We start from the raw sequence: 23,644 nt of genomic DNA, 5'->3' as shown, positions 1-23,644 counted from the left end.
CTCCCGCAACAAGAGAACTAAGCAGTAGGTTGTTTTGGGGTTACAGGCCTGTGCGATAAAACTGTCCCCTCCCCCCGCCCCAAGCCAAGCAACTGACAAGGATTTAATTTGGGGTGGGGGTTGTGGGGAGGAGGCCCAGAGGGCAAGGGGGAGCCCAGTGACACCAGCAAGGCCCATTGCTCAGAATGTTCTAGTCCACGGGCTTTGTGACCATTTATGCTCTATGAATTGTATGGGTTCCATGTACCTTGTATGCACGCGGCAGAATAAACATTTTAAGAGGAACTGTTAGAAGCGGGAGGTGGGCAGGGCACAGATGGTCAGGGTTGGTTGACAGGTTCTGTGGCCAATGGGGGGACAAAGCCAGGGACAGTAATCCAGAGAGAACTATTTTTAAATATTTGTATTGATTTTTAGAGAGCGAGGGAGAGAGAGAGAGAGAGAGAGAGAGAGAGGAACATCCATGATGAGAGCGAATCATTGATTGGCTGCTTCCTGCACGCCCCCTACTGGAGATCGAGCCCACAACCCAGGCATGTGCCCTTGACCGGAACTGAACAGGTAACCTTTCAGTGCCCGGGACGACGCCCAGTCCACTGAGCCACACCAGCCAGGGCCCTAAAGAACTCTTTAAGTCCTCACTGTGCTCAGTGCTTTCCCATATGATCTCATTCAATCCGCACTACAGCCATTTGAGACGGACTAAGATCATCCATTTACGACTGAGACAATTGAGGCTCAGAGAGGTTGAGTGACTTGCCCAAGGTCACACAGCTGCCAGGTGGGGTGGAGCCGGGATTTCCACTGAGGCAGGCTGACTGGACAGGACGGGCAGGTGTAAAAGGAATTAGAAGGTGAGCAAGATGAGGGAGGGGCAGGATCAGGGAGGCAGCCCCTACCCAGATAGGAGGCTCCAGAGGTTGTCCGAGAGCTTCCCCATTTCCTGGGCGATCCGGAGCCTGGGCGATCCGGAGCCTGGGCTGGGCCTTAACCAGCCCCTTCCGGAGAGGGTCAAGGCCAGAAGCAGCCAAGCCGGCGTTTGAACCTCTGCTACTGCTCCTCCCCGCCCCGACTTTGATCTTGGAGTCCACGTGCAGGCCCTTCCAGATCTTGGCCTCTTTATGGCTGAGGTGCCAGCCCTGGTTTTACAACCCTGGCCCCTCCCTCCCGCCCCTCCCCCACCCCCCCAGCCAGAGCCACTCCAATGACTTTATGGCCACAGCTCTGGCGGCCACAGAGCTGCTTTCTCCGAGGGGAAGGAGGGCGCTGGTAAAAGGGTTCTAAGCAATAAATAAATAAATAGTAAGACCTTGGCCCTAGTCCCCCGGGTGGAATTCGGGCCGGCAGAGAGGAGGGGCCCTGGGCCGCCATTAGTAATGAAGGTGCTTTGGTGAGAATTAGAAAAAGATGGGGAAAAAGAAAAAGATGCTCAGAGCCCCCCTTCCCCTCGCCCCACTCCCCTCTGCAAGGGACTCGGGCTTGGGGAGTGGAGGGAAGGTGGGTTTGGGTTCCTGCCTGCTCTCCAGGGGCTGGGCCCTGCTTAGGACAGGGAAGTGGGAACAGCCAGGACCACTCGGAAAGAACTGAGCAGCCGGGTTTGCCGAAGGGGGGCTCTGGGGCAGGGACAGGAGCCCATCAGTGGCATCGAAGGCCACGGCAAGGAGGGAGCCCCTGGTCCTGTGGGGGGGGGGCAGCGAGGCCCAGCTCAGGGAGGGGTCCAGAGCGGGGGAGAGGTGGGGGGGCAGCGAGGCCCAGCTCAGGGAGGGGTCCAGAGCGGGGGAGAGGTGGGGGGGGGCAGCGAGGCCCAGCTCAGGGAGGGGTCCAGAGCGGGGAGAGGTGGGGGGGGGGCAGCGAGGCCCAGCTCAGGGAGGGGTCCAGAGCGGGGGAGAGGTGGGGGGGGGCAGCGAGGCCCAGCTCAGGGAGGGGTCCAGAGCGGGGAGAGGTGGGGGGGGGGCAGCGAGGCCCAGCTCAGGGAGGGGTCCAGAGCGGGGGAGAGGTGGGGGGGGGCAGCGAGGCCCAGCTCAGGGAGGGGTCCAGAGCGGGGGAGAGGTGGGGGGGGGCAGCGAGGCCCAGCTCAGGGAGGGGTCCAGAGCGGGGGAGAGGTGAGGGGGGGGGCAGCGAGGCCCAGCTCAGGGAGGGGTCCAGAGCGGGGGACAGATGAGGGGGGGGGGGCAGCGAGGCCCAGCTCAGGGAGGGGTCCAGAGCGGGGGAGAGGTGGGGGGGGACAGCGAGGCCCTGCTCAGGGAGGGGTCCAGAGCGGGGGAGAGGTGGGGGGGGGGGCAGCGAGGCCCAGCTCAGGGAGGGGTCCAGAGCGGGGGAGAGGTGGGGGGGCAGCGAGGCCCAGCTCAGGGAGGGGTCCAGAGCTGGGGAGAGGTGGGGGGGGACAGCGAGGCCCAGCTCAGGGAGGGGTCCAGAGCGGGGGAGAGGTGGGGGGGCAGCGAGGCCCAGCTCAGGGAGGGGTCCAGAGCGGGGGAGAGGTGGGGGGGGGACAGCGAGGCCCTGCTCAGGGAGGGGTCCAGAGCGGGGAGAGGTGAGGCCAGCGGCTCGCAGGCGGAGTTGGGCCCAGCCTGGGACCTGAGCCAGGACCCAAGGACCTGCCATGCAGATAAGAATGCCCGGGTCACACAGCCCACAGGCAGGCGACCCTGAGTTCAAGTCCCGCCCATGCCGTGCGCTCGCTGGGACCCGGCGGGCACCAAGGCTGTGACTCTGGGACTCTGTGAAGCGGGCGCGGTGGGTGATGCCTGGGGAAGGGCCGGACGGGCTCTCTGCTGAGTCAGGGTTTGCACGGCTGTCCTTCCTCCTTCTCTAATTCCTGTGGCTCCTCTTCAGCCAGGAACTCGGGGTGCTGGGGAGGGCGGGGTCAGGGTGAAGACTGATAATAATTGCGACCTTCCCGGGCGGTTGCTGCGAGCCAGCCCTCCCTGTGAGGCAGCCGCGTCCCCGTTTTACAGATGGGAAAACTGAGGCCCGGAGAGAAACGGCACATCTGAGATTTGCTCCAGAAACGTCACTGTTTACCCCTTGCTAGAGAAAGGGACCAGACAGGGGCCTCGAAGAGGCTGTCCCTCTGTGGCCATTGTCACGTCCCCGCCACCAGGAGCCAGGCCCAGAGGCGTCGTGAGGGTTTAAGAAACGGTGTTCCATCCGCTCCCAGCGGGCTGAGACCGGTCGGCGTCGGCACCGAGGGGGTGGTTATGTTCTGTGACGTGGGGACTGGGCCAGGCTGCACCAGCTCAGGGAGCTGCTGAACAACAGGGCGTCCTTGGAAGATGGCGGGGTGTCCGGGGGGCGCCCGACTCGATCAGGCAGAGGGCGCGCCCGAGTCGCCGGGGGAGGGTATCGTCCCTTCTGCAGACGCAGGCTGTTTGCTTCAAGCCGTGGAAAAACAGAGCAATGCACTGCAGAAAACATGGCCTGCCCTAGCCGGTGTTGCTCAGTGGATAGAGCCTTGGCCTGGGGACTCAAGGGTCCCGGGTTCGATTCCCATCAGGGCACATGCCCGGGTTGCAGCTCAATCCCCAGTAGGGGGCGTGCAGGAGGCCGCCCATCAGTGATTCTCTCTCATCATTGATGTTTCTATCTCTGTCTCCCTCTCCCTTCCTCTCTGAAATCAATAAAAATATATTTAAAAAAGAAAACAAACAAACCATGGCCAAACAGGAGAGGCAACCTTCACCAGGCAGCCTGTCACCCCATATGGGATCAACGTGTCTGAGGTCTGTCTGTCTGTTGGTCCACCCTCCAGACCAACGCTCTCCCATACACGCGTAACATGAGCCCTGGAGGTAAACATTTTCTAGCAGACACACACACAGACACACACACACACACACACACACACACACACACACACACGCGCGCACACACGCACACACGCACACACGCACACACGCACACACGCACACACGCACACCGTAAAAGGAAACAGGTGATATTAATTTTAATTATGTATTTTATTTAACCTGAACTATCTGAGAGGGTACCATTAATCATGTAACCCACAGCAAAAATCATCAAGGAGGTATTTCACGTTCTTCTCTGCATTCTGAGTTGGCGGCATTTTCGCAGATGGCCGCTGACTTTCCTCAGAAAGGCTTGATCTGCATTCAGATCTCATCACCCACTGCCTCCGAGGCGATCTCTAGGCCTGAGTTATTCCAATCCCGCCCGAGTTTTCCAATAACTGACATGCGTGCCAGGGTTTCAGGAGTCACTGAATTATTCAGTGTTCAATAACCACTAAATGCCATTTAAAAAGTGGAGGTCACCAGCCAGCTGGTGTGGCTCAGTGGCTGAGCAGCGACCCACGAACCAGGAGGTCACTGCTCGATTCCGGTCAGGGCACATGCCTGGGTTGCGGGCTCGATCCCCAATAGGGGGCGTGCAGGAGGCGGCCGATCAATGATTCTCGCTCATCATGGATGTTTCTCTCTCTCTCTCTCTCTCTCTCTCTCTCTCCCTCTCCCTTCCTCTCTGAAATCAATACAAACGTATTTTTAAAAGGAAGAAAGAGGAAGGAAAACGGTGGAGAGGTCACCAGTCGCACCAGCCACATTTCAAAGGCTCAGTAGCCACATGTGGCCGGAGGCACAGAATGGACGTTTCCATCATCGGGAAAAGTTCCATTGGAGGACGGCTCCAGGCGGTGTGTGCACCAAGGGCAGGGAGAGGCACATAGTAGGAGCTTAATAAATGTCTGCTGGCTGGAGCGGGGGGTAGAGGGGGGGGAGAGAGAGAGCACTTAGAGAGAAAGGAACGGTTGAGAAGAGCCTTCAGGCTAAAGGCAGGCACCTGCAGAGGCCCCGGCGTGGTGAGCAGCAGAGCAGGGAGTGTGTCGGGAACAGGCAGAACCTGGCAGTGAGAACCGAGTGACACTGGCTGTGCTGGCGTGGAGACCTGGGGAGGTGGGGCTGCGCTCGGGCACATGGGGGTGCAATGCATCTGCTGGGCTTTGAGGGCCAGAGCCAGAGACCCAGTCACAGAACCCTGAGAATGTAAAGGCAGTGATTACTTTAATTAGCTAGGTGTCTATCACCATCACCACCACCATCAACATCATCATCACCATCACCACCACCATCACCACCATCATCACCATCACCACCATCATCACCACCATCACCGCCATCACCACCACCATCATCACCATCATCACCATCACCACCATCATCACCACCATCACCGCATCACCACCACCATCATCACCATAATTATCACCACCATCACCACCATCACCACCACCACCACCACCATCACCACCATCATCACCATCATCACCACCATCACCATCACCACCATCATCATCACCATCATCATCATCACCACCATCATCAAAGTGATATATATCAACTGTTCTATTTATTTATTTATTTTTAAATGTATTTTTATTGATTTTTTTACAGACAGGAAGGGAGAAGCCTAGAAAGTTAGAAACATCGATGAGAGAGAAACATCGATCAGCTGCCTCCTGCATGCCCCACACTGGGGATGTGCCCGCAGCCAAGGTACATGCCCTTGACCGGAATCGAACCCGGGACCCTTCAGTCCGCATGCCGACGCTCTATCCATTGAGCCAAACCGGTTAGGGCTCAACTGTTTTTTTTAATCATTTAAAAGTTTGCATAGTTTTTGGGGTGGGGGGGAGGGGAAATTACCTAATCAGCCCTGAAAACCTACCGTGAAGGGATTCTAATCCAAACACTATGGCCTCCCTCCCCCCCCAAATGAGAATGAGAGCGTAGGTTCCGCACAAAGACGAGGAGGGCCCTGGCTGCTGTGGCTCCGTGGATAGAGCGTCGGCCTGCAGACTAAAGGGTCCCAGGTTCAATTCTGGTCAAGGGCACATGCCCGGGTTGTGGGCTCGATCCCCAGGAGGGGGGCATGCCGGAGGCAGCGATCGATGGTTCTCTCTCATCATTGATGTTTCTCTCTCTCTCCTTCTCCCTTCCTCTCTGAATTCAATACAAATACATTAAAAAAAAAAAAAAAAAAGACGAGGAGGGTCACAGCGGCTTTAGGCTTCACAGCTTGACCTGGAAGCGGCGCTCACGGAACAGGAAGCACTGTGATTTGCGCAGATGATGGCGTCCTCAGCCATAAAAAGGGACAAAGTCTAACACACACGCGTGAATGTCAGGAACGTCATGCTGAGCACAGGGAGCTGCTCGGCGCAGAGCACGTTCTGTGAGAGGCAGCACCGGCCAGCTCGGTGTGTGCGGGGCCAGCTCGGTGTGTGCGGGGCCAGCTCGGTGTGTGCCAGAGCAGCTCGGTGTGTGCGGGGCCAGCTCGGTGTGTGCCGGGCCAGCTCGGTGTGTGCCGGGCCAGCTCGGTGTGTGCGGGGCAGCTCGGTGTGTGAGGGGCCAGCTCGGTGTGTGCGGGGCCAGCTCGGTGTGTGAGGGGCCAGCTCGGTGTGTGAGGGGCCAGCTCGGTGTGTGCGGGGCCAGCTCGGTGTGTGCCGGGCCAGCTCGGTGTGTGCCGGGCCAGCTCGGTGTGTGCGGGGCCAGCTCGGTGTGTGCGGGGCCAGCTCGGTGTGTGAGGGGCCAGCTCGGTGTGTGCCGGGCCAGCTCGGTGTGTGCGGGGCCAGCTCGGTGTGTGCGGGGCCAGCTCGGTGTGTGCCGGGCCAGCTCGGTGTGTGCGGGGCCAGCTCGGTGTGTGAGGGGCCAGCTCGGTGTGTGCCGGGCCAGCTCGGTGTGTGCGGGGCCAGCTCGGTGTGTGCGGGGCCAGCTCGGTGTGTGAGGGGCCAGCTCAGTGTGTGCCGGGCCAGCTCGGTGTGTGCGGGGCCAGCTCGGTGTGTGAGGGGCCAGCTCGGTGTGTGAGGGGCCAGCTCGGTGTGTGCGGGGCCAGCTCGGTGTGTGAGGGGCCAGCTCGGTGTGTGCGGGGCCAGCTCGGTGTGTGCCGGGGCCAGCTCGGTGTGTGCCGGGGCAGCTCGGTGTGTGAGGGGCCAGCTCGGTGTGTGAGGGGCCAGCTCGGTGTGTGCCGGGCCAGCTCGGTGTGTGCGGGGCCAGCTCGGTGTGTGAGGGGCCAGCTCGGTGTGTGCGGGGCCAGCTCGGTGTGTGCGGGGCCAGCTCGGTGTGTGCCGGGCCAGCTCGGTGTGTGCCGGGCCAGCTCGGTGTGTGCGGGGCCAGCTCGGTGTGTGCCGGGCCAGCTCGGTGTGTGAGGGGCCAGCTCGGTGTGTGAGGGGCCAGCTCGGTGTGTGCGGGGCCAGCTCGGTGTGTGAGGGGCCAGCTCGGTGTGTGCGGGGCCAGCTCGGTGTGTGCGGGGCCAGCTCGGTGTGTGCCGGGCCAGCTCGGTGTGTGCGGGGCCAGCTCGGTGTGTGCGGGGCCAGCTCGGTGTGTGAGGGGCCAGCTCGGTGTGTGAGGGGCCAGCTCGTTGTGTGCGGGGCCAGCTCGGTGTGTGCCGGGGCCAGCTCGGTGTGTGCGGGGCCAGCTCGGTGTGTGAGGGGCCAGCTCGGTGTGTGCGGGGCCAGCTCGGTGTGTGAGGGGCCAGCTCGGTGTGTGCGGGGCCAGCTCGGTGTGTGCCGGGGCCAGCTCGGTGTGTGCGGGGCCAGCTCGGTGTGTGCGGGGCCAGCTCGGTGTGTGAGGGGCCAGCTCGGTGTGTGCGGGGCCAGCTCGGTGTGTGCCGGGGCCAGCTCGGTGTGTGCCGGGGCAGCTCGGTGTGTGCGGGGCCAGCTCGGTGTGTGCCGGGGCCAGCTCGGTGTGTGCCGGGGCAGCTCGGTGTGTGCGGGGCCAGCTCGGTGTGTGCGGGGCCAGCTCGGTGTGTGCGGGGCCAGCTCGGTGTGTGCGGGGCCAGCTCGGTGTGTGAGGGGCCAGCTCGGTGTGTGCCAGAGCAGCTCGGTGTGTGCCGGGCCAGCTCGGTGTGTGCGGGGCCAGCTCGGTGTGTGCCGGGCCAGCTCGGTGTGTGCGGGGCCAGCTCGGTGTGTGCGGGGCCAGCTCGGTGTGTGAGGGGCCAGCTCAGGGCAGTGGGGACCACTGGGGTGATGGTGGCTCCGTGTGCAGAAAGGGGGTGGGTGACACGGGGCACCACACGTCTGTCAAAATCCACTCAAGCCCGGCCGGAGTGGAAGAATAGTGCGCTTCCTCAAGAGGAAAATAATTGTTTTAAGTATATGTTTATTGGTATCAGAGAGGAAGGGAGAGGGAGAGGGAGAGGGAGAGGGAGAGGGAGATAGAAACATCAATGATGAGGGAGAATCATGGATCGGCTGCCTCCTGCACGCCCCCCATCCAGGATCGAGCTGCATCCCGGGCACATGCCCTGACCAGAAATCAAACAGCGACCTCCTGGTTCATAGGTTGATGTTCAACCACTGAGCCACGCCGACGGGCGAGGAAAATAAATGTAAAAGAATGGAAGTGGGGCCCTAACCGGTTTGGCTCAGTGGACAGAGCGTCGGCCTGCGGACTGAAGGGTCCCGGGTTTGATTCCGGTCAAGGGCATGTACCTTGGTTGCGGGCACATCCCCAGTGGGGAGTGTGCAGGAGGCGGCTGATCGATGTTTCTCCCTCATCTATGTTTTTGACTCTCTGTCCTTTTCCCTTCCTCTCTGTAAAAAATCAATAAAATATATATTTTTAAAAAGAATGGAAGTGGGGTGTCAGGCAGCTGGTTTTAAAAAGAATGAGATGGCTGACGACCCGAAAAGACTGTCCTGATGCTGATACGGTTAGGAAGTAACTGAGAACTAGGCAAGGGGCCCGGGAAGGTGTGAAGTGTGGCCAAGGTGTGAAGTGTGGCCTCGCTGTTTGCTGTTCGCTGTTCGGAAGGAAGAGGAGAGGCCCTGCGCCTGCCCCTGCCCTCCCTCAGGGAGCCGCCCCGCCTTTCCTCCCCCATCCTCCCTCCTGCTCCCCCCCCCCCCCCCCCCCGCAGTTCCCTTTGCCTTTCTCTCTTCTAAACTCTAAGCTCCAAGGGCCCTTCCTTAGCCTCTGGGGCTTGTTACCTGAGCAAACGCAGCCCAGCTGGCTCACTTCTACGACCTCTAGAACTTCCTAAATAAACTTTCTCTTATTAAAAAAAAAAAAAAAAAAAAAAAAAAAAAAAAGAAGAAGAAGAAGAAGAAGAAGAATATCCCTAGCCGGTTTGGCTCAGCGGATAGAGCGTTGGCCTGCGGACTGAAGGGTCCCGGGTTTGATTCTGGTCAAGGGCACATGCCCAGGTTGTGGGCTCAGTCCCCAGTAGGGGGCGTGCAGGAGGCAGCCGATCAATGATTCTCTCTCATCATTGATGTTTCTATCTCTCCCTCCCTCTCCCTTCCTCTCTGAAATCAATAAAAATACATATTTTAAAAAAATAATAAAATGAAAAAAGAATAAAGCCCGGTTGGTGTGGCTCAGTGGTTGAGCGTCAACCTATGAACCAGGAAGTCACGGTTCGATTCACGGTCAGGGCACGTGCCCCGGGTTGCAGGCTCAGTCTGTTTCTATCTCTCTCTCCCTCTCCCTCCTTCCCTGAAATCTATCTATCTATCTATCTATCTATTTTAAAGATTAATAATCAAAAACAAAAATAAAATTTAATAAAAGAAGGAAGAGGAGAGAGAGGGGGGAGGGGTCTCTGCACTCCTGCACTGGGAATGTTTTTTTTAAATATATTTTGTTGATTTTTTTACAGAGAGGAAGGGAGAGGGATAGAGAGTTAGAAACATCGATGAGAGAGAAACTCGATCAGCTGCCTCCTGCACACCCCCTACTGGGGATGTACCCGCAACCAAGGTACATGCCCTTGACCGGAATCGAACCTGGGACCCTTCAGTCCGCAGGCCGACGCTCTATCCACTGAGCCCAACCGGCCAGGGCCATCAGTACTTCTTTTTTTTTTTTTTTTGAATTGAAGGTAATTTTTTTTTTAATATATTTTATTGATATTTCACAGAGAGGAAGGGAGAGGGATAGAGAGCTAGAAACATCGATGAGAGAGAAACATCGATCAGCTGCCTCCTGCACACCCCCCACTGGGGATGTGCCCGCAACCAAGGTACATGCCCTTGACTGGAATCGAACCTGGGACCCTTCAGTCCGCAGGCCGACGCTCTATCCACTGAGCCAAACCGGTTTCGGCAGTACTTCTTATTGGTGCTGCATTTCAGAGTCCATTGCAGACATGATTAGAACATTTTCACCTGAAACTTCCAGGCTGCACGTTGTTAGATAGACCTCAATATTGGTTGATGGGTTTTTCCTTGAATAGATGGTGCTCGTGTACGACGTACGGCACCAATCGGAAGCGCCCCCGCTTTGAGAAAGGTGTGCGCTACCCGAACCCCTATCCAGACGGGAGCACCTCCTGCTGAAATGGCTGGATCCCCGCGTCTGCGGCCGACCCAGCCTTCCTGCCCTCAGGTTCCTCCTGCAGACGGCGCTGTCATTACCGCCCTGGTGTACATCTCACTGGACGTTTCCTCAAGGGCGCCTCTCTGTTCCCCCAGTTTCTGGGGTCACGTTCATTTGTGCCTCCAAAAATTATACTAACGTGTTGTCTGCGTGCCGGGTGCTGGTCCTTGGAGGGGGGGGCAACGTCAAGGGGGGAATTCTGCTCCCCTGTTGGTGGAGAAGACCGATGTAAAGAAGGCCGTGACCCTGGCCGGGTGGCTCAGTTGGTTGGGCGTCGCCCTGTGCACCCAAAGGTCAGGACACGTGCCAGGTTGACGTTTCTCTCTCATGTTCATGGGTCTCTCCCTCTCCCTTCGTCTCTCTCTAAAAATCTATTCTTAAAAAAAATTGTTTTTAATACATAAGGAAGATAATAGACGGGTCCTGGCCAGGTTGCTCCGTTGGTTAGAACATCATCCCGATATGCCAAGGTTGTGGGTTCGATCCCCGGTCAGGGCACCTACAAGAAGCAACCAATGAATACATAAACAAGTGCAAGAGCAAATCTCTCCTCTCTCTCTCCTCTCTCTCTCTCTCTCTCTCTCTCTCTCTCTCTCTCGCTTTCTCTCTCTCTGTAAAATCTATACTAATAAAAGGGTAATATGCTAATTAGACTGGGAGACCTTCCGGACGTCCTTCCTGACAAAGCCATGGTGGCAGGGCTGAGGTAGAGGCGGTTAGGGGCGATCAGGCCAGGAAGGGAGGGCAGTTGGGGGCGAGCAGGCTGGCAAGGGGGGGCAGTTGAGGACAAGAAGGCTGGTGGGGGGGGCAGTTGGGAGCGAGCAGGCTGACAGGCAGAGTGGTTAGGAGCGATCAAGCAGGCAGGCAGGTGAGCGGTTAGGAGCCAGTGGTCCAGTCAGACATCCCCCGAGGGGTCCCAGATTGGAGAGGGTGTAGGCCGGGCTGAGGGACAACCACCCCGTCCCGCCGCCCGTGCACGAATTTCGTGCACCAGGCCACTAGTCAATAAATAAAAAATTCAAAAAAAGAGAGAAGTCAATAGATAAAAAAAAATAATTACTAATGCCCTAGCTGGTTTGGTTCAGTGGATAGTGTCGGCCTGTGTACTGAAGGGTCCTGGGTTCGATTCCAGTCAAGGGCACATGCCCGGGTTTCAGGTTCCATCCCCAGTAGGGGGATGTGCAGGAGGCAGCCAATCGATGATTCTCTCTCATCATTGATGTTTTCTCTCTCTCTCCTTCTCCCTTCCTCTCTGAAATCAATAAAAACGTATTTTAAGAAAAGAAAATAATTACTAAGAATTCAAAGGGCTGAGAAGGAAGCAAACAGGATGCTGGGGTAGACGGGTAAGAGGCACATGGAGGGGTGTCCCTGGCTTTGTGGGGGTGGCCTGAGTAACAAATGCTGTCAGATGATCTCCCAACTGCAGTTACTCTAATTGCTCTCCCACCGGCTTGTTTGCACTCTGCACTTTGGCCAAGGCGTGAGTCATTCTGCCAGAGCAGGGGGGCGGGGGATGGAGGGGGGCGGAGGGCGGTGGAGCGGGGGAGGAGGGGCTTGCCCAAGCAGGACTGGGGACTCCGGAGGTGAGGAAAGGCCCTCCTGTCAGCGAGAACAGCCCAGGAGAGAGCCCGGCGCCCTGGACGCCGCCTGCATGGCATGTTCTGGAAGTGAGGGGAGTTGAACCCAGCTCAGGCTGCCAGCCTTGGCAACGCTCCCCAGAGAGAAGAGAGAGGCGAGCTGAGCCTGGGCGCCCTAACCCTAACCGCCGAGAAAGTCAGGGCCCCCACAGGCATTCTCGGAAGGGCAGGCCACACACAGGAAGAGGGGGGCAATTCCGGCCCCACACAGACCGCAGGAGCCCACCCGCTCACCGTCTTTGCACACTCTGCTTTTCTCTCACCTCCTTCAGGGCTGCTCAAGTGTCACCTCCTCAGAGGGCCCTCCCCGGCCCCCTCGCCTACACTTCACCACCACCCCGGACACCCCCTCTGCCTCCCACACCTGCTTCGTTTCCCCCATCACCATCTGCTCCATATCCTACGACACTGAGACACGGTGTGTTAATCTCATGGCTCATGCTAATAGAAACGGCAGCAGGGGTTTTGTCAGTTGCACTCCTGGTTGTATCCCTCAGCACCCGGTACAGAGTAGGTGCTCAACGAGTATTTGTGGGCTCAATGAAAGCATTTGCCCCATCTCAGGTTTAAAAAAAAAGTGCAAATCTCCTGGGGATGGGGAGCTCTCTCTTTGGACATCAGCCTGGGAGGCCCCCAGAAAAGAAGTCCCCGTTACCCTCCTGCCACTGCTCATTCTTCAAATGAGACCAGGGAGGGCCACACAGCTAAGCCAAGGCAGGCTTCTCTGCACATTCCTGGGCGGCCAGGAGGCACTGGCCAGCTGAATGTTTGACTATACTCATGGCTAGTCGGCCTTAAGCATTTATAGGATGAGGTTCTTCTGAAAAATCACACAGTAAAATTGATTTTGTGTGTGTGTGTGCGTGTATAGTTCTATGGATTTTTTAAAAATATATTTTATTAATGTTTCATAGAGAGGAAGGGAGAGGGATAGAGAGTTAGAAACATCGATGAGAGAGAAACATCCATCAGCTGCCTCCTGCACACCTCCTACTGGGGATGTGCCCGCAACCAAGGTACATGCCCTTGACCGGAATCGAACCTGGGACCCTTCAGTCCGCAGGCCGATGCTCTATCCCCTGAGCCAAACCGGCTAGGACAGTTCTATGGATTTTAACACACGTATAGATGTGTGTAACCGTCACCACAATCAGGACACAGAACTCTTTACACCATCCCATGCCCTTCCCCCACACAGCTACTCGTCTATTCTCTGTCCATATAGTTATGTCTTTTTGAAAATGTCGTTGTATTTGTTTCTTATGGCTGTGGAGATAAGTGACCGCAGAGTGGCTTAAAACTACGCAAATTCATTCTCCTCCGCCGGAGGGCTGCATTCCTCCTGGAGGCTCTGGGGGAGCATCTGTTTCCCGGCCTTTTCCAGCTTGTAGAGGCTGCCTGCATCCCTTGGCTCATGGCCCCATCCTCCATCCTTAAAGCCACAGCGTAGCCTCTCCCAATCTCTCTCCTCTCTGACCCCCACTTCCGTTATTACACCTTATCTCTGCGGTTCCTTCGAACCCCTGTGATTCCATTACAGGCCCTCCCTGACTATCTCCCATCTCAACATCCTTCACATAAACGTCACAGCTGCCGCATCCCTTCTCCTGTGTGGTGTAGCATCTTCCCAGTTTCCGGGACTGGGACGTGGGCATGTTGCGGGCCATCCTTCAGCTCACCATATATACCAGCCATGTCAGTGGGGTGATAGCTTGTGACCTTCTCTCAATCTGGCTTCTTTCACTTAAAGCGCAACGCCTTGGAGCAGGGGTCCTCAAACTTTTTAAACAGGGGGCCAGTTCACTGGCCCTCAGACCGTTGGAGGGCCGGACTATAGTTTAAAAAAAAAAAACTATGAACAAATTCCTATGCGCACTGCGGGCCCGGGACGAGTCGGCTGCTAGGCAGGACCGGCAGTGGCACCCGGCGGGCCAGATAAATGTCCTCGGCGGGGTGGCCCGCGGGCCGTAGTTTGAGGACGCCTGCCTTGGAGACTCATCCGCGCGGCTGTAGGTCTCCGTGTGGCTTATTTCTTGTCCTTGCCAAGCAGGATCGCGCGTGCGTGTGCCGCTGTTTTCCCACTCACCTGTTGCAGGACACCTGGGCTGTTCCCAGTTGTTGTCGATTATAAGTCGTGTGTCTTTAAACATGCGAGTCATTGCCTGAGGTCAAACCCCTGTCTTCCTGACCCCTCGACCTTCCCAGCCCCCGGAGCCCCTGGCCAGAAGGAACACACCTGGGGGACCCGTGTGGAGGAGCCAGGAGGCACTACCCCAAGGCACGGGGTGGGTAGGGGTGCCACACTGCCACACTGCCCGGGTTCGAATCCCAGCTCTGGCCCTGACCGGTTTGGCTCAGTGGATAGAGCGTCAGCCTGCGGACTGAAGGGTCCCAGGTTCAATTCCGGTCAAGGGCATGTACCTTGGTTGCGGGCACATCCCCAGTAGGAGGTGTGCAGGAGGCAGCTGATCGATGTTTCTCTCTCATCGATGTTTCTAACTCTATCCCTCTCCCTTCCTCTCTGTAAAAATCAATAATAAAATAAAATAAAAAAATCCCAGCTCTGTCCTCTGCAGCTGGGTGACATCAGCCAAGTGCCTTTCCTCTCTGTGCTTTGATTTTCCCGTTTGGAACACAGAAGGGCCGTACCTCTGGCTCCTGGGCTGATGAGGAGATAGATGAGCTAAGGCACATACTGTCCCAGGAGTGCTCTTCGTGTTATGTTTATTTTTTCAACAAATATATGACACACCCTCTGTGTGTGCCAGGGTCCTGGATATTGGCAGTCAGGACAAACCCCCCCTCCCCCTCCCCCCAAATCTCTGGTTTCATGGACTTTATATGCAAGTGAAGAAAGGCAAACACTCAGTGGAATATGTAAGCCACAAGAGCTTCTCAGAGGTGACAAGTGGCTTGGGAAGCAAGCAGGGGGCGGGGCGAGGGGGGGAGCAAGCAGGGGGCGGGGACGGGGGGGGGGGGAAGCAAGCAGGGGGCAGGAATTGGGGAGCAAGTAGGGGGCGGGGAGGGGGGAGCCAGCAGTGGGTGGGGAGGGGGGAGCAAGCAGGGGGTGAGGAGGGGGAAGCAAGCAGGGGGGCGGGGGGTGGGGGTGGGAAAGCAAACAGGGGGCGGGGGGGGGGGAGGTGGGTTCATTTGTCAACAGGGTGACAGGAGAGGCCTCAGTGACAAGCGGGGATGTTGGAGCAAAGACCTGAAAGAGGTGAGGATGCCAGTCACAGGCCTGAATGGGAGACAGCACAGGCCGTGCAGAGGCCCTGAGGTAGGGCTCCGCCTGAAGTGTGGGGGCCAGGCGGTCAGTGTGGGGGCCAGGCGGTCAGTGTGGGGGCCAGGCGGTCAGTGTGGGGGCCAGGAGGTCAGTGTGGGGGCCAGGCGGTCAGTGTGGGGGCCAGGAGGTCAGTGTGGCGGCCAGGAGGTCAGTGTGGGGGCCAGGCGGTCAGTGTGGGGGCCAGGAGGTCAGTGTGGCGGCCAGGAGGTCAGTGTGGGGGCCAGGAGGTCAGTGTGGCGGCCAGGAGGTCAGTGTGGGGGCCAGGCGGTCAGTGTGGGGGCCAGGCGGTCAGTGTGGGGGCCAGCAGGTCAGTTTGGGGGCCAGAAGGTCAGTGTGGGGGCCAGGAGGTCAGTGTAGGGGCCAGGCGGTCAGTGTGGCGGCCAGGAGGTCAGTGTGGGGGCCAGGAGGTCAGTGTGGAGGCCAGGAGGTCAGTGTGGCGGCCAGGAGGTCAGTGTGGGGGCCAGGAGGTCAGTGTGGCGGCCAGGAGGTCAGTGTGGGGGCCAGGAGGTCAGTGTGGCGGCCAGGCGGTCAGTGTGGGGGCCAGGCGGTCAGTGTGGGGGCCAGGCGGTCAGTGTGGGGGCCAGGAGGTCAGTGTGGCGGCCAGGAGGTCAGTGTGGCGGCCAGGAGGTCAGTGTGGGGGCCAGGAGGTCAGTGTAGGGGCCAGGCGGTCAGTGTGAGGGCCAGGCGGTCAGTGTGGGGGCCAGGAGGTCAGTGTGGGGGCCAGGAGGTCAGTGTGGCGGCCAGGAGGTCAGTGTGGGGGCCAGGCGGTCAGTGTGGGGGCCAGGAGGTCAGTGTGGGGGCCAGGAGGTCAGTGTGGGGGCCAGGCGGTCAGTGTGGGGGCCAGGCGGTCAGTGTGGGGGCCAGGAGGTCAGTGTGGTGGCCAGGAGGGGGGTAAAGGCAGGAGGTCAGTGTGGCGGCCAGGAGGTCAGTGTGGGGGCCAGGCGGTCAGTGTGGCGGCCAGGAGGGGGGTAAAGGCAGGAGGGACCAGGGACGCTGGTGCTGGGCTTCGCAGTCCCCGTGGGGTTCTGAGCAGAGGAGGGACCGAAGCCGATTCAGGCTCTGGCAGCTGCGGGGCGAGAACTGACCGTGAGGGCAGCATGGAGGGAGGGAGGGAGATCAGTAAGGAGACGACAGCCATAGTCCAGGAGAGAGGCCACAGCAGCTTTCAGTCCTCACCACGTCCCCTCCAGGGAGGCCTCCCTTTCCTTCTCCAGATGCGGACACTGAGGCCCAGAGAGGTTGGGCCATGTATTCAAGGTCACACAGCTGGCTGGTAGCAGAGCCGGGGTTCCAGTCCACATCTGTGTGGCTTCAGCCTATCTTCCTTCCCTACTGGGCAGACAGGGCTGCCTCTGGAGTGGGTGACTGAGCCCCGACCGCCAGGGGACCTGAACCGGGACCGGTTTACTTATTGCACACCAGCTCTGTGCCGGGCACAGGGGGTAAGACACTGAATGAGACAGATACACTGGCAGAGGGAGGGGTGGAGGCTCAAGGACAGCTTTCTACTGAGGCATCCTTTGCAGATTGCTGTGTGACCTTGGGGAAATATATTAACTTCTCTGGGCTCCATTTCTTCTGGCACAAAGTGGTGCTCCCAATACCCATCTCCTGGGCTTCTGGGAGGAGCCTGATAATGCATGTCCTTGGCATAGAATTTCCATAAAGGTGGCTCCCCTACCCCCACCTCCACTGCTGGGGCCAGAGGGGAGTCAGACAGGGTCTTAGGCCTCAGGAGGCCATAGGAGTGAGCAGGCCCAGTCTATGTAGGGCCTTGAGTTCCGGGCTGAGGAGCTGTGGCCACACAGCAGGGAGAGGATGGAGGCCAGGAGACTAGGGAGGAGGCTGGGTTGAGGTTCCAGGGGGCAAGGAGAGCTCGGAGCTGGACTGGGGCAGTGGGGCCGGAGAGGGAGGACCAGGACCGGGAAGACTCTGGCTTGGGATGCAGGAGGGTGGACACGCTGGGCCATTCTCAGAGTCTCAGATCCTGGGGTCCCCTGAGCAGGGGAGACCAGGCACCTGCTAGGAGGCTAAGTCGTGCCTGCCCATGGCTGGTCACGTGGCCGCCGCAGGCCTCTGACCGGCTCAGGTGTCATCCTCATTCCTCTGCTCCGATCAAGCGGCAGCGGCACGCCAGGCCCTGGACGCCGTGTGGGAACCACACGGCTCGCGACCCGGGGAGGACGGTCCCCTGGGCCAGATTGGATGTACAAGGTGGGAGAGAAGGCGCACAGCACCCGTGTTTAGGACACGCCGTGCGATTCGGCCCAGCAGGAATGGGGGGCGGGGCCTCCCTGGTGCACAAGCACAGAGACAGGCGCGGGGAGGGAGGGCGGCGGCATTCCTGGCAGGAGGAGACGCAGATGCAAAGGCCCGGAGGTGGGAATTGTGCTCAGTACATGGCGGAGGGGGCGGTGGGGGGAGGGGGCTTTAGCTGGAGTGTGGGGTCCAAGGAGGGCCTGGGACAGAAACTGTCTATAGGACTGAGGTTCCAACCCCGGCTCGGCTTGGGACTTGCTGTGTGGCTTTGGCCACATCGCTCCCCCTCCTTGCACCCCCATGTTCTCACCCATAGCATCATCACATACAAGGAGATTTGGACTCTCCCCCATTTGCCTTGTATTTAGTGAATATTGATGCTCAGTTATTTCTTGAGCAGCTGATTGTTCTGGGCTCTGAGGGCACAGGTGTGTGGACTCTGCTGGCCTGGAAGAGGCCAGGCTTTGGGGGTCTCTTAGGGCCCCACGGAGGACTCTAAAGTGCCCGGGACGGAGAACCACAGAGGCAGGTGGAGGGCATTACCGGTGCTCTTTGACTTTCCTTCTCTTGCTTCCTGCTAAAGCCCTTCATGCATTTACACATTCATTCATCACACACTCATTCATTCATTCTCTCACACACACTCATTCATTCATTCACCACACATTCATTCATTCAGCCACACACTGATTGCACACAGGCCGCGTCCCAGCACTGTGGATCCCACCCTGGCTTCCTGGGCTGTGGCTCGGGCCTGATTTGGAGATGGTAACTGCTCGTTTAAGCATTCAGGGAAGACCCAGGCACCCCTGAAGGGCACAGGATCTTTTCCTCTTTGGCATCTCTGTGTCCCTCTCCTGTAAACTGGGGAGGAATTTTCTCCCTGAGGAGCTGTCTGTCTGGAGATCAAAGACTAAACTAACGCTGGCCAACCAAAGCCTCAGTTTCCTCGGTATTTATCAGGAGCCGGGCTTCACATTTTTATTCCTTTTAACCCTCAAGTAGGATAAATCCCTGAGGTAGAAATTTCCTTCTCCTCATTTGACCGATGAGGAAACTGAGGCTCAAAGAAGCGTGATCTGTTGCTAGAGGACCAGGGAGAGCCAAGGCCTACCAAGGGTCCTCAAACTACGGCCCGCGGGCCACATGTGGCCCGCCGAGGACATTTATCCGGCCCGCCGGGTGCCGCTACCTGTCCTGCTTAGCAGCCGACTCGTCCCGGGCCCGCAGTGCGCATAGGAATTTGTTCATAGTTTTTTTTTTTAAACTAGTCCGGCCCTCCAACGGTCTGAGGGACAGTGAACTGGCCCCCTGTTTAAAAAGTTTGAGGACCCCTGGGCCGGAGGCACTGAAGCTGTTAATCTGCCTGGTAACTGATGACCTCACAGCTCCCATCCACTGGGCTAAATCTGCCTGGCAACCGGTGACATCACTAAGACTATCGTCCAGGCTCAACCTATGGGATACCTGATAACATCACTGAACAATAAAGCCATTATGATGTGATGAGGGCCTACTAAGTGCCAAACACTATGCTATGCTAAGCAGCCCCGCCTCTGGTTCACACAATGTCCAATGTTGCCTCTGTTTTGAGTATAATAATAACGTTAGCCCAGATTTATTGCTGCAGACCATAAGCCAATCATTTTTACGGCTATTGACACATTAAACCCTCCCACTGTTTCTACTGTTAAAAAAATTAACAAACATTTATATTGTGCTTACTCCATGGCAGGCACAGTTCTAAGCCAGGCACTTTTTTCATGGAGGTAATGGTTATTATTATCCGCATTTTATGGATGAAAAAACTGAGGCACAGAGAGGTTGAGTGACTTGCCCACAGCCACACAGCTGCTGGGACATAGACTTCAAAGCCACGTATTCTGACTCCAGGGTTTATTTTACAATTAACCAAGACACTGTGCCGCTCCTCTTATCCCCATGTTACCACTGAGGAAACTGAGGCACAGAGCGATGGAAGCCAGACTCTGAGCACATGGTATCCAGCTCCAGAACAACACTCGTATTCATGCCTGTACCGCTTTGGTTACTCAGAAGCAGCAGGGCCTGCAAAGTCCCCACCCCCACCCCTCTGAGGTGACCAACCCTCCCACCCTATTCCCTGGGGAACAGCCCCAGCCAGGGGCAAGGGGGCCTTCACCGGCAGACCATAGACCCCCGGCCAGCTTCCTGAACAGTCCCCCTCGGACCCTGCCCTCTGGGAACCCTGGCTGGCTGGGCTGAGCCGCACCAGTCTCCCCGAACCCTCCTGGGACCCCAGGCAGAGGGCACAGTTCTCTAGCTTTGTCCTTCTGCTCCACCCTGACCCTGATGCCAGGCCTCAGAGACACCCCCATCCCACAAAGTCGCAGCTCTCATAGGCCTCAGTCTCCTCATCTGTCCACTGGGCAGACAAGCAGGAACTAACAGAAAAGGCCTCTGCAAGCCACTGGATTTTCAACCTCTCTGGGCCCAACACCTCACCTCCTTTTTATTTTTATTTATTTTTAAATATATTTTTATTGGTTTCAGAGTGGAAGGGAGAGGGAGAGAGAGAGATAGAAACATCAATGATGAGAGAGAATCATTGATTGGCTGCCTCTTGCATGCCCCCTATTGGGGATCGAGCCCCCAACCCATGCATGTGCCCCTGACTGGAATCGAACCCAGGACCCTTCAGTCTGTAGGCCGACGCTCTATCCACTGAGCCAAACCAGCCAGGCCTTGCCTCCTTTTTATTAAAAACAGTTGTTTTCATGGGAAGACTTGAATGCTTTATTCATTCATTCAGTGAGTGTTTTATTAAAGTTACACGCACATGAGTGCCGTGCAATGGCTCAGTGAATTTTGCAAGGTGGGCACAGCATATAACCAGCCCCCATCTGCCTCTCCCCACAATCACCCAGGCCTCCAAGGTCGCCGCCATCCGCCTTCTAACACCATAGGCCACTTCTCCTGGCTTTGAACTTCCCATAATTGGACAGATGCTCTGGATGCTCTGGTGTCCCTCATTTTTCCTTCAACATTATGTTTCGAGGTTTTTTGTTTGTTTGTTTTTGAATATATTTGTATTGATTTCAGAGACGACGGGAGAGAGAGAGAAAGAGAGAGAAACATCCATGATGAAAGAGAGTCATTGATCGGCTGCCTCCTGCATGCCCCACACTGGAGATCGAGCCCGCAACCCGGGCATGTGCCCTGACCACCGGGAACCGAACCGTGACCTCCTGGTTCATAGGTCGATGCTCAACCACTGAGCCAGACCGGCTGGGCTGTTTTTTGTTTTTATTGATCTTTCGAGAGAGAGGAAAGGACAGGGATATAGAGAGAAAGAAACATCGATTGGTTGTCTCCCATATGCACCAACTGGGGATCGAACCCAAAGCCCAGGCATGTGCCCTGACCAGGAATCGATCCTACAACCTTTTGGTGCACAGGACGATGCTCCTACCAACGGAGCCACACTGGCCAGGGCATCTTTCTGAGCTTTTATCTGTGTGGTTGAACTCCAACCCTCCTGATATAACAGAAGGTTTGAAACATTCTCTTCCGTAACTTGAAATAAATCCACAGATGATATAACCTACTTACAATCCCCCCTCAGTTCAATGTATTGTCCTAAGTGTACCATAAAGACAAATGGACAGGCACACGGTGTGGCAGCTAAGACAGGGCAGATCTGGGTTTGGGGGGGTGGGGGGCTGAGACTTATATCCTTTTGAGAGGGTTCTCCTTAAGAAAAAGAACCAGCCCTAACCAGTTTGGCTCAGTGGATAGAGCATCGGCCTGTGGACTGAAGAGTCCCAGGTTCAATTCTGGTCAAGGGCATGTACCTTGGTTGCAGGCACATCCCCAGTAGGGGGTGTGCAGGAGGCAGCTGATCGATGTTTCTCTCTCATCAATGTTTCTAACTCTCTACCCCTCTCCCTTCCTCTCAGTAAAAAATCAATAAAATATATATTTTAAAAAAAAAAGAAAAAGAAAAAGAACCAGCTCATGTCCTAGCCAGTCTGGCTCAGTGGATAGAGCATCGGCCTGTGGACTGAAGGGTCCCGGGTTCGATTCTGGTCCAGGGCACATGCCCAGATTGTGGGCTCGATCCCCAGAAGGGGGCGTGCAGGAGGCATCCAATCAATGATTCTCTCTCATCATTGATGTTTCTATCTCCCTCTCCCTTCCTCTCTGAAATCAATAAAAATATATTTAAAAAGAAAAAGAAAAAGAACCAGCGCAACTGGCATGGCTCAGTGGTTGAGCGCTGATCTATGAACCAGGAGGTCACGGTCCGATTCCCGGTCAGGGCACATGCCCAGGTTGCAGCCTCGATCCCCAGTGTGGGGAGTGCAGGAGGCAGCCGATCAATGATTGTCTCTCATCATTGATGTTTCCATCTCTCCCTCTCCCTTCCGTTCTGAAATCAATAAAAAAAAAATTTTTTTTTTTAAAGAAAAAGAACCACTACAGGTGACAAGGCCCTTAGGTAGAGGGAATGGCTATTCCGAATGTGAAGACTCAACAACAGCAACTTGCTTCCTTTCGAAAGCTGAGCCACACTCCACACAGTCCAGGCACATAACACGCCGGCTTCTGGTGGGCATGCTGCGATCGATCCCGCGTCTCCTCCGCTGGGTATTCCGCTGCCCGGTGCCCTGGAACGCGTGACACCCTAATCCCCGGGCCCTGGGTCATCACGCCCAGTGCCAGCGCCCGGCAGGCTCGCTGCACCGTACACAGACGTGACTGTGAATTTGTCAGCATCCCACAGGCGCCCAGCGAAGTGTGTCCCCAATGCAACTTCACCTCAGTCAGGTCCCCAACCCTGTCCCTCTCCCACACCACACACAGGAGGAGATGCGGGGTGGGGGCGGGGCTGTGATGGGAAGAGGCAGCAGATGAGCACGCAGCTCTCAACACATCTCCCTTCCGGCAGTTTCACTTCCGTGGTTTGGGAGGGAAGCTGGAGTGAGGGGTTTCGGGCCAGAGTGGCTCAGTGGTTGAGCGGCGACCTATGAACCAGGAGGTCACGGTTGGATTCCTGGTCAGGGCACATGGCCGGGTTGTGCGCTTGATCCCCAGTGGGGGGAGGGGGGCGTGCAGGAGGCAGCTGATCAATGATTCTGTCATCACTGATGTTTCTCTCTCTCTCCATCTCCCTTCCTCTCTGAAATCAATAAAAATATAGTTTTCTTTCTTTTTTTTTTTTTTAATTCTGTTTCAGCTGCTCAGTGGCTCCGCATGTGGCTTGGGAGGTGGCTCTGCCGCTGTGGCCTGGCCGGGGTGGGCGCCCCTGACTCCTTGGGCCTCCGTTTCCATTGGGGAAACGGGGTGAGGGGGCCTTAGCGTCGTCCTTGAGAGTTGGGGTGAAGAGTAAATGTCTGGAAAGCACGTAGCCCCACGTTGCGCATGGGCGGTGCTCCAGTCCCGCCAGCTGTGTGGCTTTGGGCAAGTCACTCAGCCTCTCTGTGCCCCGCTTTCTTCACCCGTAAAATGAGGGGACTAATCATCATCGCCTCACAGGGTGGTTGCGGGGTTTCAGTCCACCATGGGCGCTGAGCAGATGCCAAAAGCCAAAATGCAGGCAGAGAAAGTCCCTCGCCAAGGTTCCCCCAGCGAGGCGCGGGGTGCCCCTCACCAGCCCCCCGCTGGCCTCGCTCCGCCCCTGAGCGTCCTCCGCCGCGTTCTGACGCGTGTGTCCTGGTGACCTCGGCTGTGAAGCGGGACACCGGGCAGGCCCCGGGCCCTGCACCCTCCCGGCGACCTCTGACCTCCCCTCCCCCTCCCCCCTTCTCACGGCGTCTCCCCCTCTCCTACAGCCAGAAGCTGTCGGGCGAGTACTTCCGGTACAAGGGCATCCCCTTCCCCGTGGGCATCTACTCCCCCGAGAGCATCAGCATCACGGAGAACGCCGAGGTGCAGGACGACGACATCTTCATTGTCACCTACCCCAAGTCAGGTACCTGCGGGCGGGGGGCGGGGGGGGCAGGGTGAGAAGGGCACCCGCACAATGGGGAGAGGGCAGAGGGGCTGGGGCTGTTCCTAACCGGGTGACCTTGGCCTTTGAACTGGCGGGTCCCACCCCCAGGAGCACCCCGCTCCCAGGTCCCTCTCCTGCCCCAGGGCAGCTCTCAGGTCCC

General features: G+C 57.4%; 1 protein-coding gene across 1 annotated transcript in view; it reads left to right on the top strand.

The window, feature by feature from the left end:
* The window catches only part of SULT2B1 (sulfotransferase family 2B member 1), a gene marked incomplete at its 5' end in the record, with an annotated part of 41,036 nt that overhangs the window by 2,841 nt on the left and 14,551 nt on the right, over positions 1-23,644 (top strand). The window contains one exon of the mRNA XM_080644133.1: positions 23,175-23,463. Within this exon, the coding sequence (XP_080500259.1) occupies positions 23,175-23,463 (289 nt within the window). The remainder of the gene's footprint in view (positions 1-23,174; positions 23,464-23,644) is intronic.

This window comes from Plecotus auritus (genome assembly GCF_963455305.1).
Source record: "Plecotus auritus genome assembly, chromosome: 10".
Lineage (NCBI taxonomy): Eukaryota > Metazoa > Chordata > Mammalia > Chiroptera > Vespertilionidae > Plecotus > Plecotus auritus.
Note: the sequence above shows the minus strand (reverse complement) of the source record. Positions and strands in the feature narration are given on the sequence as shown.